Source organism: Phalacrocorax carbo, chromosome 5, assembly GCF_963921805.1.
Source record: "Phalacrocorax carbo chromosome 5, bPhaCar2.1, whole genome shotgun sequence".
NCBI lineage: Eukaryota > Metazoa > Chordata > Aves > Suliformes > Phalacrocoracidae > Phalacrocorax > Phalacrocorax carbo.
In genome coordinates, this window is record NC_087517.1 from 61,486,219 (window position 1) to 61,506,439 (window position 20,221).

A 20,221-nucleotide genomic window follows, 5' to 3' on the forward strand; every position below is an offset into this window, starting at 1 on the left:
AATCACTTACAGATTTCTAAATGGCTCTAAGGAGCCAGAACTTCTAAAACATGGCCTGTTCCTAACAATTATGTCCCATTTCCTATGAATTTTAATATTCCAGAGAAAAACACCACAATTAAAAAAAAAATAATCTGCAGATTTATTTTTAAATGTTTAGGAGCGTCCCAGAGCTCCATTCTGCATACTAAAACATTGTGTAACTATGGGAATGGAGCTGTTTGCTTAAATCATTGAAAGTAACATGAGCCCTTAGTAGTTCATTTCCCAGCTCCATTGCAGGCACTGCATTTCTGCCAGGGAATAAAACACTTCGGCTGGCTTTTTAGCTAACACGAGAATCCAGTTTCACTGAGTTCTCTTCAACTACATTAGTCTGCAGCTGACTACTTACTTATAGTTGCCTGTACAATGGCACCAATATAATTATAATCCTCCCCCCTCAACTGTCCTTCCTTTTTCAACTGAACATTTCTGAGTAGGATTTTTAAAAATATTAAATATATATTCATGACTTCTTGATCTCCACTTAGGTCTACAGGCCCCCATGTAAAACAGACGATAAAAATAAACATGGTGCTAATTAATGCAAACCAATAAATCGAATATTTATCCAACCAAAAGCTAAAAGACACTTTTCAAGCCATAAAGTGCTGAACTAGATATAATCGTGGCATCTTTATGAGCTGAGCTGTAAGGAACTGAGCACCCTTGCCTCTCATATTTTTGAAAGGAATTGAGAGACTTACAAAGACACCAATAAAGAGGACTGAAAAGTGCCTGAAGAGATCATCTGGTTCATTATTCCATCCTAGGACAGATAATTATTTGCAATATTCTTAGCCTCCCTTTCCTAAAGGCCTCCAGAAATGGACTGCACAGCCTCCCCATATAATCTACTTCTTAGTTAGCCATCATTAGAACTTTTTTCTTAGTGTCTAACCTGAATCAACTCTTCAACTTCAGCCTACTGCTTCATATCATACCACCATGGATAAGACAAAAATGTCCCTCAGAAATTCAGAAATTTTTTACATATTTGAAGACTATCTGTAGATCTCTTAATTAGCAGGTCCCTCTTTGAGCTAAACAAACACAAGTTTTTCTCTCTTTTCCTCACAGGCTAATTATTCAAGATCTGTTTTGCTACTTTCTTTTGGTTCCTTTTCACCATTTGTTCCTTGACTTCTTTTGAAATTGGGTGCCTAAGAGTAGACATAGGACTGTAGCTGAAAATGGCTAGCGTGGAAAGAACCTTTTCACAGACCCTTGGGCCATATTTCTTTATATGTCAGCCATATTAGTAACACTGATATATTTTTCCAGCCTAGGACCCATAACTTCCAGATAATTTTTTAATGTTCTTATTTAGCTATCATCCCGTTCTTCATCCGATGTTTACTCATTGTTTCTGCTTAAAGGCATAACCTTCCACTATACTGAATTACTTCCTGTTATTTATACTGTTTTCCTATGTTATCAGGCTCTTCTTATATTTTAATCATGTCCTTTAGCATGGCTGCAAGGCCCTGCTTGATTAGAACCACCTATAAATTTACTATGCTTGGTCCTTATTCCCTGTTTTAGTGGGTCAACAAGAACACTGAAGAACAGAACATGCAAACCTCACTCCACACCTTACCAGAATTGATCAAAAGAATATCTTAACTCTACTCAGAATATACTTTTCTCACTAGCTTTTGACCAGTTTATAGTAGGTCCAACTAAGATTCAAAACCTCACAGTTGTGGCTCTTAATATGCACATTTGAGTGCATAACTTATACTCAAACAGAAGTCTCAGACAAATTAATAAGTTTTACAGTACCATGTGTAGGTGTACATACACAGTGGCACTGTGTAAGTACATCATGCCCTTAATGGAATGGTGACTTTACACCCTCTTCCTCTCCTAACTAGTTTAAATTTTTTAAGAATTTCCATGTCCTAATATTTCTTCCCATCTTTCCTAACATCTCAAGGCAATTTTTTCAAGCCTTCTCCTTTTGTTAAAAAAATACACCCACACCCAACCCCACCCCCCATGTTCATAAAACATCCACCTTTAGTTTAACTTAGGCCCTTTGTATTAAAAGTTGGTTGGTCAGTCAGTCTGTATGGCCTTGAAGTTCATTCCTCATTAACTTCTGTACTACTATAATGAAAATAAAGAATCGTCATAAGTAACCAATTTCTGTATGTCTCCCTAGATAATCCTTTGACCTCAGCTACGTATCCTTAATCATACTGCCAGCCATTCTGCTGGGGTTGTTACTCCACTTGCAGAGCAAAGTCTTATACTGTACTTTATACTCCAAAATTAGGGTTAAAACTCCATTACATACCATTAAATGAGTTTTCTTAATGGACAGCCCACAGGCCTTCCCCAGTATGTCTCTCTGGCTCACACACAATGGTAGGGGAGGCTTTCCTGCACCTTGAACATCAAGTATTCGGGGAAGAACAGCACACTGCTAGGCAGGAAAAGATTCTTTTAATGACAAAACCTAGTGATGAAGACTGCCTAGTCAGGTAGATGCCCTTTCTGCTGCTGTCAATTGCCATTTTCCTAGGCTAGATTTAAGAAACATACCTGTAACTGCTTACGTAACCACTCCCCCCACCCTTACAGGCACAGTGAGTTAAATTACTGCCAACAGATTTTTACGTAAGAAATCTGTCATGAATACAAAACAGAGTTCAACATTTTACATAATCAGTAATTAAGAATTAGTTCTACGTTAAATCACAAATAAGATACTAGACTCATATTTACCAAAAGTATAGCGTTTGAAGATGTCTGCTGCACTGAATGGCTGTGAAATATCCTCTGTTGGAAGTCCAGTACTCAATGCCCATGTAAAACCAAGTGAATCACAGCAATGTGAACAGAAAAGGAGGGGGGAAAAAAAAACCACAACCTTGCCAATAGGTCAGCCAGAGAGTGCTCAGATAAGTACAGAGAAGTGCAGTAGACAGAAAACTACCTGCTAAATAAAAGTGGCTGATTGACACACAGCAGTTGTTTAAGACATGGGAAATCTTTGTAGCATGCATAAAGACAAGATAAAACAATGTAATATGAACCAAGGCCATCTGTGGATGGTTGGAGTGCATTCTGCAGTTGTGAAAGTAAGTACCGAGTGAGTATAGTTAGATATCACATGTATCAGCAGCATACTATAATACTAAAGTCATAAGACTACAGACCACTCGAGTTGGCATAAGAGCTCACAAACAAAAACCACTAGACTTGTGTAACCACATGACCAAAAGGCTGAATCACAAAGAATTTTTCACAAAGATGTTATTTCAGAAGATATAGCCTTAAAAACCAAAAATCTTTACCTGGGCTCCACAAATTATAAGTTAAGTACATTAACTATACTTCTTGTAATGAAAGAATGAGAGAAATTGCATAATGTAAAAATGTAAAAAAGTTTATGATAACACATAATAACAAAGTAGAAGGAAAGATATGATAAGGCAAGGTGGTTGAAACTACCTCGATGGTAGTACCACTGCAGATGAAAAGTCAAGTGTATACCATAAATATTTTGCCTAAGGGAGCTGCAAAGTGATGTCTTGAAGCACGTGTCTCCATAGAGGTTTTGGACATAGTTTAATATCCATCAGACTGCATCAGATATTAACATTAAATGTTTCCTCAAACAATTCCAAATCAACTGTTTCTCATGGTCCGGGGCAGGGGGCGGGGGGAAGAGGCTTTTGCATTCCATCACCTGCTTCAGCTGCTTCTCCATCTTTAGTTTCTGAATCTGTCTGGAATATGCTCTTTAACTTGAACATAATATTGGTAGCTGCTGGAAACTTGACTAAGTATCACTTACATGATCAAGTCACTACAGGGTCCTCTTCTAAGACAAAGGCTTAAATATTCCTCCAGAATATATGACAAAAAAAAAAAAAATTCAGACTTCAGAGTATGATTCAACAGCTTTAATTTAAAACGGGGATAATCAGCAAATATACAATAAAGGGGTATGGCAAGAAAGCGAAGTAGTGTTTGATCAACTCAGCTATCCTAATTTTCAACAGCCTTCTCAGAGAGTGGTAAGCATGCACTGTTACATCTTCTTCATGTTATTTTAATAGGAAACCATTCTGAATGCATTTTATTGTCAGAACAGAACAACCACCATTGTACAGGGCTTCTGTACAGATGTTCTGTTCAGAAGTTTCTTTAACAGAACTTCTAGCTGAATCTTGATAGGCTGTAAAAGTAAGCCTCCTAAAGCAAGCACATATGCAAGATAATAAAATTGAATACAGGCCAATTTATGTTCTCCTCATGTGTGCTGTTTCAGTTTCAGCACAAAATCTCTAACACAGCTAATTTTAAAACAGAAAACACCAACTTCTGAACTTGATCAGCAAGACGTTACACAGAAATTTGTCACTAATACCATGGATCTCATACTGGGCTGTGGAGGTGGGAGGAGCTGGGAAAAGAAACCTGGCAGTCAGTTAGAAGTGGTGATTTGTAAGCTTTTTCAACAAGTCACCCGCCTCTTTTAGAAGACAGATTATGTCATAACCCTCCTGTTGTCTTATTCAGTCACATGAATCACCTTCAGTTCCACTGATAATTGAATAAGATGCCTGTGGCAACTATAATACTTGCATTAATGGGGAAGATTAGGGACATGCTTGACATATTGACTTTTGCTGCGGTTCAGAAGCTCAAAACAAGGAGTATAGCCAGCAGAGTTCAACCAGTCGGTTTTTCCACAAATTACTAGCAGCACACAGACCATAGTATTATATTTCAACACAAGAAAATGTACACTATAGACTGCTTGCAGCCTATTTGGAGTTGATAATATCTAGAAGAGTACGGACTTTCCATCTCCTTATTACTCTTTTGGGTCAGCAAAATTGATGTTGAGTCACAGACTGTGTTGTGATGAGTGAGTAGCCTACACAGTAAACATTTTTATTTTGGCATCTGAATATGGATGTAATACAAGTTTAATCTCTTGACATGTTAGCGCTACCTCAGATACACACCCATCTGAGTATATGTACGTTCACTCAGTGTACTTGAGGAGGAGGAGAAGTCTGGAACATGAATTCTGGACCTGTAATTCTTGCCTCCAAGAATTAATAAAGCAATAACCGGATTTTCTATTTGCCATTGTTCTTTGTTGGTCAAGTGAAAGTAGCAGTCACTTTGAAAAAGCTAACAGCATATAGTCTGAAATTCAGTAAAGGCAGCGCTAGGTAAATTTCTGAGGTCCTTAAAAGAAAAGAATTTTGATCAAATATTTATATTTTATCTAGATACTTTTTCCTAATGATAATACTTATTTTCTCCTCCAGACAGTTACATTACTTAAAGGAAGATAACATAACAGAAGTCATAAGATTCACCCTCAATATCATGAGCTTGGTGGCTATATTATGGGTTTGATCGCTCCACCTCTTACTAGTCCAGGTTATGAATAGCATCTGGAAGAAAGGAAAGCATAAGAATAATGTACACGTATTGCAGGTCAGCCACCAGCTTTGTGTTGCATGCACTTCAAAAGGTAAAGCAAGCTACAAGAGTCATCAGGCACCTCCACTTCACATGAAGGCATCTCTTTCAAAATCAGACATCTTAGCACTGTACAAAGTTTTCCAGGGGCAAGAGACTTCCCATTTTGCTAGAGTCCATCCACTGCAGTTCAAATAGCTCAGTTAATTTACAATGTCTTTAGAGAGCCCATAATACTGTTTGTAGTAAATATTAGCATTTATGTTTGTGATGCTTGTTGATAATATGTGGTTATACCTACACACCTATGTACCAAAAATTAGGTTATGCCATTTTTATTCAGAATGGTGCGTTCCAGTTAAGGCCAAATGGAAAGATAAGAATAAATCAACAGGACAACAGAGGAAGTTGTATGTGAACCCTCTAGCCCAAATCCCTTGGAAAAACCAAAGAAAGTTTGCTACAGGTGATACAATTTCAGCTTCAGGTAGTGAGGAGTGTCTCAGGTTCCTTAGCTTCCAACAGAAACTTCTAATGGTGACAGATTTATGCTTAGGCCCTGTAAAAGAGCCCAACATCAGTTATCTGCAAAATTCTTCCCACAAACTGCCTACCAACTACTTTATGAGAACTGTACTGCTGCCTTAGCTGTAACGTTAATAGAGCACTGCACGCACACAATAACTTTCCCATATCCTTCTAGAAACAGACTGCTGAGAGAGATGCCTCCCTTAATTCCTGTAACCATCTTAGCCAGGTTTTGTGTCTTAGTAACAAGGTGTCCTTGAATATTTGCATTGTTACAAACTCTCACAAGACAGCATGAAACCAGGGCGGCACTATGTGCCTCTGCCAGGTATCATTAAGCTTTCAGCCAAAAGAGGCTGACCTGGACTCTTCTGAAATTACCACCAAAATATCACATGCCATGGAGCACAGTACAGCTATACCCATTGCAGTCATTTGTCTTTCTGATATTAGGTAAGATATCATCAGAGAAAGTTCTTTGTTGTGAGAAATACTACTGCAGACTAATATTTTTTTATTACTGGCAAAAAAGCAAAATGGAGCAAACCCAGTAAACAAAGAAAAACACATTAACTGTGCCTCATATGCAACTGAGACATGGCTAAATTGTTTTTTTGGCTCTGCCCATCTGCTCTTATATTTTGCTGCCCACTCTGTCCATACCTATGGCCATTCTTGGCACAGCACTTTTCACAGGTCATTTTAACATCAAGAAAGTCCAATAGAAAGACCTCAAGTGTGGTGACACCTTACTTCAGTTTGATCTCAATATTGCTTTGTCCCTGCTGCTGTTACATGATGCTACTATACACATCATGTTACAAGATTATGGCTTAAAATCAGACCCTCTGTTCTAAGCATCTGAAAATAGCAGTTGTATCTGTAATTTTGCATGCCTGGATCTCGTGATTTTTGTATTTGTTTGCTGCCCTAACCCAGTCCAAGCCACAGATACCACGCACATCTAGCTTAGCCAACCAACTGCAACATCAGAAAGGATCCTGGTCTCTGAAGTGATTTCTGCTAATGATGAAATTGGAGCCAGCTTTGGAATACTTCACCAAGGGTTATGGAAGTCTGTTGCAGTAACTCTCTGTGAAGTGCCATTTGTTACTCTGGAGGGTACTCATACTTTCATTATCAGCCAAAGAGCAACAGCTTATGATTACAGGGCCAGAAATCTTTATATGCTATCACAATCAGTGCCAGACATGTGACATTAGGATTCTTGAACATGACAATTAAATAAGCAACTGAGATTGTTTCAACTTTTTTTAAAAATCACTTGTCAAAGGAATTTGGGAGCAGACAGCTTAAGTTCTCCTGGGAACAATGCAAGATCTTTTTCAGTTCCCTTCCCCCACATTTGCACACCCACTTAAAGAGCTTGCAAGGAAAAGCAGCAGTATTGATATTCTCCTTTTGTACCCTACATAAAAGGAATTATACGCAACCAGAGTAATAGCATTATTAATTTCTGTAAAAGCCTGTGCCACAGTTGAACACAATATCCTTTCTGAACATAGTACTTGAAAACAATCCCAAAGACACTCTGAGGTAAGCCCTCCAAATCTGTGAACATTTCAGTGTGAGACTTCCTTCACTTAAGCTATTTCTTTATCCCTTTCTCATTACGTTATTGTCCTTACTGTATCCTGAATGCTAACACAACCTGATAACAGCATACCTTAACCTTTTGTTAGCAAACATCTTTTTACAAATGAATTTTAAACGAGGAAACCGGGCTGGCAGACACTGTATTCAAAACCTCATTTAAATAATAAATTAATATGTGATCACAAAAACCACTAAAGAGTTATTTGGCTTTAACTGCGCAGAGCCAGGTTAAGCTAATAGTATAATGTTACCGCTACTTCCTGTTGTCTCTCCTCCTTCACTATCCTACTCACTCCCCATCCACACTCCAGAAATGTAAACATTTCCAGAACTTCATGTAGATATTTTGTAAGTTAACTTCAAGATTCTGAACCTTTTATTAAAGACTGACATAACATAATGAATATTTTATATTCATTCAAGAAACTACCCAAATCAAAGTTCCTAATCACATTTCATGTTTTTACCTACATTTTGTGTTTATACAGCTAGTAAAAAAACCCAGAGTGCATGTGCATATGTATACATGTGTGTTTCTAATCCAGTGCCATACAGAAGCACTAACATAAACGGCGTGCATGGAATTTGCAAGAAAAGTACACACAGGTTAAGACAGATTTTAAAAGTATAACGAGAGGATGTGCTGCTTACGTGACACACAGTTAAATTAATATTGTAAGTAAAAAAAACAGTATACTGTGAAGGATCTATTCACATCCCATTCATGGATTTTTCAGACACTGAAAAATAAATACTTAGAACCTTAAAAATCTAAAAGCTGACAAAAACAAAGTGATTTTTCTAAGGTGATGAGAAAACTGCACAAACCTCATTTTTTTTCTTTTATAGGAAGATAAAAAAAATCTCATGCAGTTAATTCATGTTCAGACAGTTCGTCACAAAATTCAGATTTTAATAGCACTGTCTTTTTAAAAACCATAATTTTATCATTCTAGCATGCACAGGAAAAAACTACCACCATTTTTATCCAAAACAAAGACATCCTAAAAGATCTTATACAGTCACCCTGATGAAGAATTGATTAAGTGAAGAACTAGTGCAAGTAATTTTTCATTTTAAAGCACAACATGGTAAACAACATATTCTCATTTTTTGCCATACACTCCCATGCAGGATTTGCTTTGTTGTATTACAACCTCAGGAAGGCACGAGCACTTGCTAGGATCTATTGCCATTTGTTCATAGTTTGATCCTACAGTTTCATTTTCAAAGACAAAGACAGCTGATTCTCTCCCCCCTCCCTATGCCTCCTCCTCCCTTAGGAAGAAAAAACTTTAATTCATTTCTTATAAAGAAACTTACAACATTTTATGTCTGAGGCACTCAAAATGTTTCCTTTTGCAAAGCTGAGAATTCTGACTAAGATTTGCTAAAGTGCATTTACAAGAAGAAAACAAAGCCCAGCAAATCACTTACCCTCTTTAGCCACGTGAAGTGCCTGTAAATATCAATCTCACCATCCATGCTTTGGGCCCATCTCAGCAGTCACATTCCCAGGGTTAAAAGAAACTTTTGGAAGCAAACGCACTGCTTTGTTCTACAGGATATAGCTGTGACTTCTTCCCCTTTCAACCCTCAACTTCTAAAATCTTGAATGTGTGTTCACATTTTAAGCTAAATCTTCTGCCTCTGTCCCACAGTCTTATCCAAAATGCTTCTCACAGATGTATAGATAACACACAACTGTATAAACTTTGGACTCTCCCCCAAACATCTGGTTTTTTTAAACAGCAGATCAGTTAGGAACAACAACAATGTAACTCTAAAAACTTCAAAAATATAACTCGCTAATTGATCTTTAAAAAAGGATCTTTCAAGAATAGTATAAATCTGCAGAAACTGTTCCCTTTTAATGTTGAATAACAAGCTAAAAATTATTACGCAGTCACTGAGAAACTATTTTCAAGTAATGCCTTCTCTGGCTTTCTGTTTCAAGAGTGGCTGGATCTCATTACCAAAGACCCCCTATTTCCTGTCTCTGTTTTACTCCCTGTTTATCGTAACACTACTCAGCCTTCTCAGTTTATTTCAGGCTCAGACTAAACCTAAAAATAAGTTCTGTTCTTTGAATTACTTGCCTGTCCTCTCAAAAGACATTATAAAAGAGAAGGAATTCAAGGACGATCCTGTGGATAAGTTCATTATCCCATAAATACTGCTATTGCCAAAGAGGCAATTTTCCATCTTAACAAAAGATGATGATACCCTTCTAAGATTTTTGTCTGTTCCTGCTGAAGCTGAAGTCTCATAGCATGGCAATTTTTCAAACTTGCAACACCAAGATAAATGCATATGCAAAGCAATGCTCTGGCAAGAAGGGAAGTTTAAAAGTATTGCCTGTTACTGCAGTGTCCTCTAGTGCCTCCACACAGTAGTTATGGTTAAATTCTAATTTTTTCCAATGTCATATCTCCCACTAGTTAAAAGTGGCTTTGGCCTTCAACTGTGCAACTGATTCTTCTACACACAAGGACAACTACTTGGGCAATGCCTATTAAGGCCAAAACACAGCTGTCCCTATGGGATTTTTTGTGGTGATGTCAGAACATTTACTCATCTCCCCATTTTCTTCAGTTTCTACAGCCAAACTCACTCCTGCATTTAAAGGTGAAGTAAAACAGCAATCTGGAAGTGCCATTGTCAAAGATGGACATCATACTAATGATATATTCATGGAACTCAAAGTCTGAACCTGCATATTGCACTGAAAAGCAGTTCTTACAGGGATCTGCCTCACTTAGCCATCTACCACATTCCAAACCGTGGAAGTCACAGAGACATGGAGCTTCTGCAAGGGATGTGGGATATTACTATTTCAACCATCCTTGATCCTTTTCACAGAATCACAGAATGGTAAGGGTTGGAAGGGACCTCTGGAGATCATCTTGTCCAACCCCCCTGATTGAGCAGGCACACCCAGAGCAGGGGGCACAGGAACGTGTCCAGGCGGGGTTTCAATGTCTCCAGGGAAGGGACTCCACAACCAACCTGGGCAGCCTGTGCCACTGCTCTGGCACCCGCACAGGGAAGGAGTTTCTTCTTACTTTTAAGTGGAACTTCCTGTGTTCCAATTTGTGCCCGTTGCCCCTTGGCCTGTCATTGGGCACTACTGAAAAGAGTCCAGTTCCATGCTCTTGACACCAACCCTTTAGATATTTATAAGCATTGATGAGATCCCCCCTCAGCCTTCCCTTCTCCAGGCTGAACAAACCCAAGTCTCTCAGCGTTTCCTCATAAGGGAGATGCTCCAGTCCCCTGATCATCCTGGTAGCTCTCCGCTGGACTTGCTCAGGCAGTTCCCTGTCCTTGTTAAACTGGGGGGCCCAGAACTGGACACAACACTCCAAATATGGTCTCACTAGGGCAGAGTAGAGGGAGAAGATAACCTCCCTTGATCTGCTGCCCACACTCCTTTTAATGCAGCCCTGATGGACTTCTTTTTAGAATCTTCCATGACACAAAGTAAGAGGGAAGGATATAAACCTAGACTTCCAGCTTTCTTCATGTATTTATCACCCATTGTTACTTAACGTCAGGTAATAAAAATATGAGATTTTTAAAAGTTAGTGCTACAAGTCTTCTTAGCATAGCTAAAATCACCAGTAAATGTGACAAAAGAACTGTCAGTTTCCAAAAGTGAACCGTGCCACAAGACAGACCTGAAGAGCACTTGAGTTGCTGTGTACATGGAATGTACTTAATATAAAATTAAGATGCACTTAATGTAGTACACTTCTCTATGCACGACAGCCTCTGACATGGCTGACAAACTGAAGACTGAATAGGGGTTCTTTTGACATAAAACATAAACTCCCTATAGCTCAAGGCATTTTTCTTCCCCAGAAAACTAGTTATCTAATTATGGAGAGCAGCAAATACATCAAACTTAATATCAAAGTATTGCATATCCCATAGCACCACCACTATAGAGCCTCAACTTCCACATTTAATCGATTTCAAAACATAGGCTCTAAGACTCTCATTTCAGGCTTATTTAGGGAAGAGGGAAACATACTTCTCTCAAAACATTCTACCACACATCATCTCTTAATGATTTTGTTTTTAATTTAACAAAAAACTACAGGAAAACTATATACTCCACTTAATAATTCTTCAGTGGTTCATCTGCAACTAGATGAGTGTCCATATACCCTTTTAAAAGTATTTAAAATTATAAACATACCTTATTTTTGCCTTGTCATTTGTCACGGATTTCATGCAAAGGCCTCTTGATTCTATTACAGTCATTCTTCCTGATTAAAAGGTAAACGTGTCTGAATTTTCTGCATCTTATCAGCCACAAATGTTGACAGCGTACATTCCAGACAGTCACATGTTCACTTTTAGCCTGTCACCTGCGTGCTGAACTTTACGTCCTGCTTGAGCTTTGGCCTGAAAAAGTTTCAGACACCAACTGAATGCAAATCAGTTGCCCTAGATTTGCTTAGAATACTTCTCCATTTCACTGGAGAAACAGGTAGCTTCTCTGGGCAATGTGAAAATACGGAAAACATGTTGCCAGCTGGGGATTGCTTCATCAGGTTACCACTGTAGATTTTTTCCAATCTTTAGGAAATCCATGTCTGTGTATAGTTCTTCACTGAGCACTAACTTCAGTGGAGAATTAAACACCAACCAACCAAAAATCCCCCACTATCACTGCAGTACCACCACCCTCACGTGTTACCCCACGGAGGGAGAATGATCTAGCTATTACTCCCTTCCCCTACCAAATTGTTTATGTTCTCCAGTGCAGTCTCAAAAAATAACTGCAGACACACATTATGTAACAGCATTGAAACTGAAAGTAGCAGAATGCTTTAAACAATCAGTTACACTTCTCAGGTCCCTCCATGCCAGACCTATGAACAGGCAAAACATCAACAAATCCTCTTAGAGCTATGGGGAAAGGGCGATCTGACTGTCTCATGTATTCCCTCTTCTCCTACCAACACTGGAGCTGAGGAAGCACAGAGTTGTTTGCATTTCCACCACCGTTCCTGTTTCTCCCACCCAGCTGAGGCCCTATGAACATTAAAAATTTATATTTATTACTGTTATTTTAGCAATTTTACTTTCTATTCAGTTAAATTTGTATTAAAACAGTCTTTCATGATTTTTCAGAGCAGCACAAATGCAAACTGTCAATAGTGTTCTTGTATTGCCACTGCATTGCCTGGGAGGTTAGAGGGCAAGAGAATAGGAAGCAGAGCAAGAAGTTCTTCAGCCTCTATCAGGACCAAGTCCCTGGAGCATAACACCTGTCTTCCTTTTCAGCAATAACTTTTAAATCATTTCAGTTTCAAGACCCATCAGCCTTTGAAAACACTAAAAGAAAATACACCTGGCTTTTCAGGCCAAGAACTGAAATGAACAACTACACATCTTCCCAGCCTCATCAGGAGAGTCCAGCTGAGTATGGACACACAACAATAATTTACTCATTCCCAAGAATTAGTATCAACTTTTCCTACATCCATTACTCTGTGCTATTCCCAATCCTGGTATTTGGGCTGCTTTGGGAAGACAGGGATTAGGACCAGATTTTAAAAATTGCCTCAGTGTGCCAATTCACACACCTGTCATTCTCACGCTGCAGAAAAATACGAAAGCTTCAGAGTGAAGAAAGAGAGAGAGAATATGAGAATGTGCCTGCACAGGAACACTTGTGTGAGAAGAAATTCAGGCTGTTTGTGAAGGAATGGAAGAATCCATGGAGGATTCCTCCATCCTTCCAATAGAGGAAGAAATCCTTTTTGAATGGTGAGGAATGGCTTCAGATGTCTAGATTAAGCATTTCCAGCAAAATAATTTGTGCTAGAGTCTTAATCATGACTAACTGATAATGCCTAAGTGACAGAAAAAGATTAAACTCTTGGAACAAAAGGAAAAAACAAATACAGCATGCTGCATATGAGCACATTTGCTTTACTTGTGATAATTAAAAAAAAAAATATCCTGGGAAACAGACTAGAAATGTTACGTAGATACATGAACAAATAATCTCTTCCCAGTAGAAAATGCACTTAATCCTAATGGCTTAATTCTTTGATTAAAATCTGTATTTTAGAAATGATCAGACTTAGCCAATAGTTCCAAGCCAGCATGGTTATCCCTCACCCTTATTGCATATTTGGGGATATGTGTGTGTGTGTGTGTGTGTGTGTGTGTGTGAATACTTCAGACAGGTGCTGGCATCCTGGGAGTCATTCCCACCTGCAGGCTGTATGGTATCACATACCCCTAGCACTACTGCGTCCCTTCTGGTTATTGCTCAATAACTAGCTCTCTTCCCCCACCTGGCATAAAGAATGTATTATCAATACTTAGATGAAGTTACTGTTTATTAATTCATCCACAGACATTTGCACATTCTTGGCAGTTTCAGACATTCCTTGCCATATGCTGAAATACTTTTTCCAGCCCAAGTTCTAGAAGAACTATAACTTTTTGCATAAAACTTGTTTAGGAGAAAAATGTAGATTTTAAGAAACTTGAGTACTGTGTTTTTGCATGAAAATTAAAAAATGTTTTCTACTTAACAGAACAAAATCACTGTGAACACTCCCCCCCCCGTTGCTATGGGCAACAAAAGAGTACACTGGTATGTAAAGAAAATATTTAAAGAAAAATATTTACATTCATATTACATATATACACATATATGTAATATAAATATATGTTATATATAAATATACATATACATATATATAATATATGTAATAGATATAAATATATGTAATATGTAATATATGTAATATAAATATATTACAATAATTCAGGTTTAGTTTTCAGTCTGAAAGGTTTCAAAGCACTGCTGAAATTACTAAATATGCAGTAAATCATATATAAAATATTTAAAACATGATATTAACCAAATATTTGCACATGCATCAACAACATTACCAGGTAACATTTTGCCTCTCCTCAGTATGACACACGTCAGATTTTCTCTTTTAAATTTCAGAACGGAAAAAATTGTAAAAAAAAACCCAACAGAATAAGCTGCAGATAAACCTTTACAACTCCTTGTTTCTGAAAAGGAGTATACAAATATTCATTATTTTCTTCTTAGACATTTCCTTATTTCAGGAAAATAAAGCATATGTTTATCTACTTACGAAGAAGAGTAGCATGCTAACATGTTGTATATGTCTAAAGTAAGTATAATTTGTCTCCATTTTTGAAAGGTCACAAAGCCTGAAAATATATTCAGTTGCATTTTAACTAAATACAGGTGTTTATCACTATTATTAATGTAGTATTCTGAAAGAGAATGAAATAATTTTATTGTGAATTATATTATTGCTATGTTTGTCATAACTGATAACATTTAGCAAATGAGATAAGAACCTACCCAAATTCTGTGAAATCCGAATAAAGGTTAGATACAGAAATACTTCAAATTTATGCCCTTACTCTAACATTAAAGTAATACCTCCAAGTCAATACAGGACCTTTAAAAAGAAAATTTTGCCCTCAGCTTCTTTACACGACCATTACCTTTATACCATATCTGTTAGCACCGTTGTTTAATGAAATAATTCTCTCTAACCATGCCCTCTCTTAATTACTTTATGGAAAAAATTTTCTGATGTTTGTGCTAGCTACACTTAAAAAAAGCAGATACTTCAGAGCACTTACATTTATATATTAATGTTTGTTAAATTAATACAGTGCATCATAATTAAATCAGTGAAAAGCAATGCAGTTCTTTTTTAATTCCTCAGTGCAAAGGAAATTCTAGTGACAGATCATAATGTGAAATGAAAAAGGGACACTATGCATAACATTAGATACAAAGGAAAGATAAACTAATATGTTATACAGACACTTAGGGCCAAGGAAAGCACTAGAGCCAACAGCTGAAAGAGTCTTAGATAAATGGAGCTGAATAAATCGTATTAATGCTTTTGAAGGCTGACATGCAATCTCTGTACGCCATCATGGCTTCCTAGAGAGTAGTCTTCTATTTCCTCTGACAGTATCAAGGTGTGGATAGCCCACATAGGTAAGGATTGCCCCCAAGGGCTAAACTTCACAACATGTCAGTAGACTACCTTGAAATCTTGGAAAAGTTAATATATAGAAATACAGGCCCTGCTATTATAACAGGAATACTACCTTTCTTCTGTGAGTACTCTAAGCCCAAGGCCATAACACAATCCTGTTTAATCACTTCTGGACATTGTAGTTTAAAGGTGGCTCTGTTAAGCATTACTAACCATTACAAAGGTAAAAGAAAATGCCAAAAACGAATCTCACCACGTCATTTTAAGAAAGACCTAAACCAGCCCTACTCACTGCAAAGCTATTTTAAGCTTCTATTTGTTCATGCAGAGAAGACTTTCCTACCTCTGCCAACAGCTATGACAGTAAGTAGTCACAGTCAGAGGTGATAGGGTTGACTCCCAGACAAAGCAATCACAAAACATGAAAAAAATAGGCCTGGTTTAGAAAAATACCATGCAAGCTGTGTACAACCCCTTTCCACCAGCTCCAGGGCAGTCTCTAGTATTCATAAATAGCTGCACATATGCACGACACTGCTATTTCTTGTGCGCTGTGAATTGCTCTAACCTGATCTGGTCCTCTCAGAATTCCCCAAGCTTCCAGTTCAGGGCTTTTTTACATCATCAACTCATTGAAAAGGAGCTGGAGCACAGTGGAGGACTGGGTCATACAACTTTTGACTCTGACTACTGCTCAGAAAACATACCCATCTAATGTTTCAAGTTGGCAAAAATAAACATGAATGCTTATAGAATGACGGCTTTTCTGCACTGTCCCAAGCAGGCTCTATTGGTCCATTTTCAATTTAACATGTGTTAATACCACTTGGCAATGGGAAGACTCAGCTATTTATAGCTCTGTCGTGACTCTCAACTGTTGAGTCCCACAGTCAAATCTACCAGCAGATAAATATACTGGCTTTAACTGGCATTGCTCAGAATATATTCTCTTCCCACTCAGCTGTTGCTGAAAAATTCTATTGTTACTTTTATAAAAGCATGTTTTCAAGTGTATCAAAGTGCGGTCTATTGCAGCCATTTTCTGCCTCTGTTCTGGATAGATAACTCTGTAAAATTAATCTTAGACAAAAGTGAAATAAATAGACCAGTGATTATGTTTCAGCAAAGCACTTTAACACGTTTAAAATAAAACTTTGAAGTAATTTCCATACTTCACAAACTCCACCAAGCCAGAATCCTGAACTGGCGTTTACTGTTTTGTTTTAATCCAATTCCCTGTGAAGATGCTAGGGGGAAAAGAATCCTTGATTTTAACACAAAGCGGAAACAATCTCTTCTGAATGTTAATAATAGCCAAATGGCAATCAAGACTCTAAGAAATTTATACTATTTCTGCTAAAAAGTCTGGTTTCACCAGTACAAAAACACAGAGCATGAAATGAGACAAAGAACATTAACAAATTGCCTCTACGACACATTACTATTTCTTCTGCCCTCCTCCCCTTCCTGTTTTCTCAAATTTAGAACATTTAGAAAGATCTTCAGAATTAGGCTTCTGAGACAAAACAGAAAATAATCAGGAAAATACTAATGAGTTTTCAAGAATCAGCATTTTAAGGACAGTATATAAAGCTACACGGTGAAGCAGCTGGCTTTAAATATAAGTGTTCCAATGGAAGGAAAATCATGTTTTGTGATCCTGGAAATGAGGCTTTCACTCATGCTTAAAATCATTTTAGGACCACTGTAAGAACACTAGGCTTCCTCTTTACTCAGAAAAGGGTTCTGTAAAGATGTATAAAATAAAAAGAATTAAGAGTGTAGAAGGTCATTTAGAGTTATGAAATGAAGCTGTAATTAAATACATTCTTTCATAGCTCACAGAGTCAAATGCACTCAGCTGTTACTGCAGCAGTTAATTTTTAATGCTGAAATTACTGCCTGCTTTGTGATATGTCACATGGTCACTGGTAGTGCTAAAATATTTAACAAGAAGTATTGAAACTATACACAAAATTGCTTTATATGAACTCTCCATGATATTCCTCAGGTCTTTTTGTCCTGTTTTTAAGGCCAAAGAACTTACAATCATAAAGCCTGTAAAACACTCCAGACATTTACTTCAAGGCAAAAATTTTTAATGCAGTTAAGTAGTTAAGAGTCTATAATTAATGATGCTTTATTCCGTTTTAGCTTTGTCAAAAGATTTGTGCAGTTACAGAAACTATTAAATCCTCATTCTATGATACATAGTAATAATCTTTCTAAATTCAGCGCTAACGTTGTCAAACCTATTTCACCTAACTCAAAGCCGGGGCAGTACAGTTACTGTGCCCAGTTATACTGTAAACCCAAGAATCTAATATGTTCACAGATCCCAGACTGCAGAAACGTAAAAAGGAGCCTTTTCAAAAAGCACACCTCTAGTTCCACAAATGGCGTGCCTCTTCCTTAGAGGATTGTAGAGGATAAGCACAAAATCCAACTCCACCAAATCTCTGAAATAGCAAATCACCTTCAATGGCTCCATAAAAAAGGAATAAAGCAGATGTTTTCAAAAGAGGAAGTAAGCAAGCAGGGTAGTATCAGGTATGAAACATGATGTTTAAAGTTTTCACACTCTAGGCATATCTAAGTTTTCCCACATCTTTGGTATTCACACCTATAGTGGACAACTACAATTTAGAAAAAAAAAAATCAAACAAAACACAAACCACAACTTGGTGATATTTCATGTCTGATAAATTCCACAGTTTGGTACTATGGAATTGAAGGAAGGTAAGACTCTAGTGAGAAAGCTATAGTATCTATAATTGTCACAGAAGCTTCCTGACTCAGGAATCAGCCAATATGCCTCAAAGCTAACCAAAAGGCTAAACTCCACAGTCTTATTTACTTAAACACTAGGTGTAGCTCAGTACACAAAGTGGCAATTAACAAAGCTGCAAAGCTACTTGAATTATAAGGCAATTTTCTGTAGAAGTTATTTTTTGCATTCCAGTACAACTGAGCTCTAGTTTCTAGATCATACTCCAATACAAACAAAACAAAGAAGGTTCAGTCACTTTCTGCCCCTCTAACCTGCAATCCCAAATACTGCTGCATGGCACAAACAGAGCTAGCAGGGGTAGCCATACTCTGCCTGAGAGCGCTTTCAAGGCTGCGTTAGGTTATGATGATGGCTAATGCAGAAGGAGCACACAAGAAAATAATCAGGACTTCCAATCCATACTTCTGCTTAAACCAAAATGCTAGCTGTTAAATGCTGCTGTTTGATATTAACCAGAAGAAACTAGTCTTGAGCGTTCTTTCTGACTCCCCTTTCTGCAGTTTCCCATAAAAGCCAATATAGGGCAGTAGCAAGACAGAAATTATTTCCATAAGGCACACTGATTGTATTCTTGATTAAGGATGGCAGCTGCAATGATTTTTAATAAAATTTTCAAGCATACAAGTGAAGAAGAATCATAAATTAACACTCTTTTTTTGAAAGAAGCATTCTTAACTGCTTTTAAAATAAATGTCAGATTGCTTTTTGTATCTTTAGTTTCTAATGTATTCCTAGTCAGGATAAGGTGGCAATATTTTTGACCTCACCTATTCCTGTATAATGTTAGAAACAAAGCAGTTGCTGTATTCTCTAAAACCAGTGGCTTATTCAGTACATGCTAGAGCAGCCTCCAGCTTCAAAGGAATGCGTTTGGACCCAAAAAATAAACAGATGTGGAATTAATCACCCACAAAAGAACCCCACCCCCTCCAATCCAACCTATAATAGTTCTTAAAAAAAAAAAAAAAGCTCAAAAAGCATCCGTTTACCATCCACTCCAAAGATTACTACAATTCAACTATTGGTACTGATATCAAACGTTGTTTTATGTAACATTTAAGTTGAATACAACAATTATAATATATTCCAAATCTCTGTACTGAATTATGAGCCCACACTTTAAAGAGAATGCTTAGAAAGACACCTTGCAGCGAATGCCACTAGACAGCATCTGGCATTTTCTATGTATGTTCTATGTATGTTTTACTTGATAGTTACCAGTTGCAACAATGGGGGACCCATACCTCAGGGGTGTCTGTGAACTCATGGGGTGCTTGCTCACCAGTGCATGGGTTAGCAGACTGCAGGGAGCTCCATGGGTACATGCAAAAGCTAAAGCCACATGGCCATTAGGATGTGTGGAAATAGGGAACCCACACGCACAGAAGAGGCTGTTCATGCTTGTAACCAACACCAGCTGTGAGAGAGGAAATGTGTGCGTGTAACTGTGAATGCATATGTGTGCATGTCTGTGTGATTGTCACTTTCTGGAATTAGTTATAGAGCTGCATTTAGAAATTTGTAGGTGCTCCTTAACATTTTTCAAGCATCTAGTGTTCTGGTTTATCTGTTGTATTGCTCATGTTGTTCCTAAATATTAATTGATTTCTAGTTAACTATGTCTTTAATAGATCAGCGAACTGCTTCAGTCTCAATGTGTTTAAACCATGGGAATTGAGCAGGGGGTTTTTTTGACACACCAACATTTCATAAACTACTGATTACAAAACTTCATTTGAGGCTTCCAATGTGA

The 20,221-nt window shown here is 37.6% G+C and overlaps 1 protein-coding gene across 14 annotated transcripts in view; it reads right to left on the bottom strand.

Annotated features, from left to right (window-relative positions):
* PPFIBP2 (PPFIA binding protein 2) overlaps nt 1-20,221 on the bottom strand; it is a 107,008-nt gene that overhangs the window by 48,022 nt on the left and 38,765 nt on the right. For 8 of the 14 annotated variants that reach the window (XM_064452764.1, XM_064452766.1, XM_064452767.1 and 5 more), the window contains one exon: nt 2,345-2,473. The exons of 2 other annotated variants lie outside the window; for them this stretch is intronic. In XM_064452764.1, coding sequence (XP_064308834.1) covers nt 2,345-2,473 — 129 coding nt within the window. Of the gene's footprint in view, nt 1-2,344; nt 2,474-9,081; nt 9,730-20,221 lie in introns of those variants that run through there. 4 more of the 14 variants (XM_064452774.1, XM_064452775.1, XM_064452765.1 and 1 more) reach the window with 4 other exon arrangements.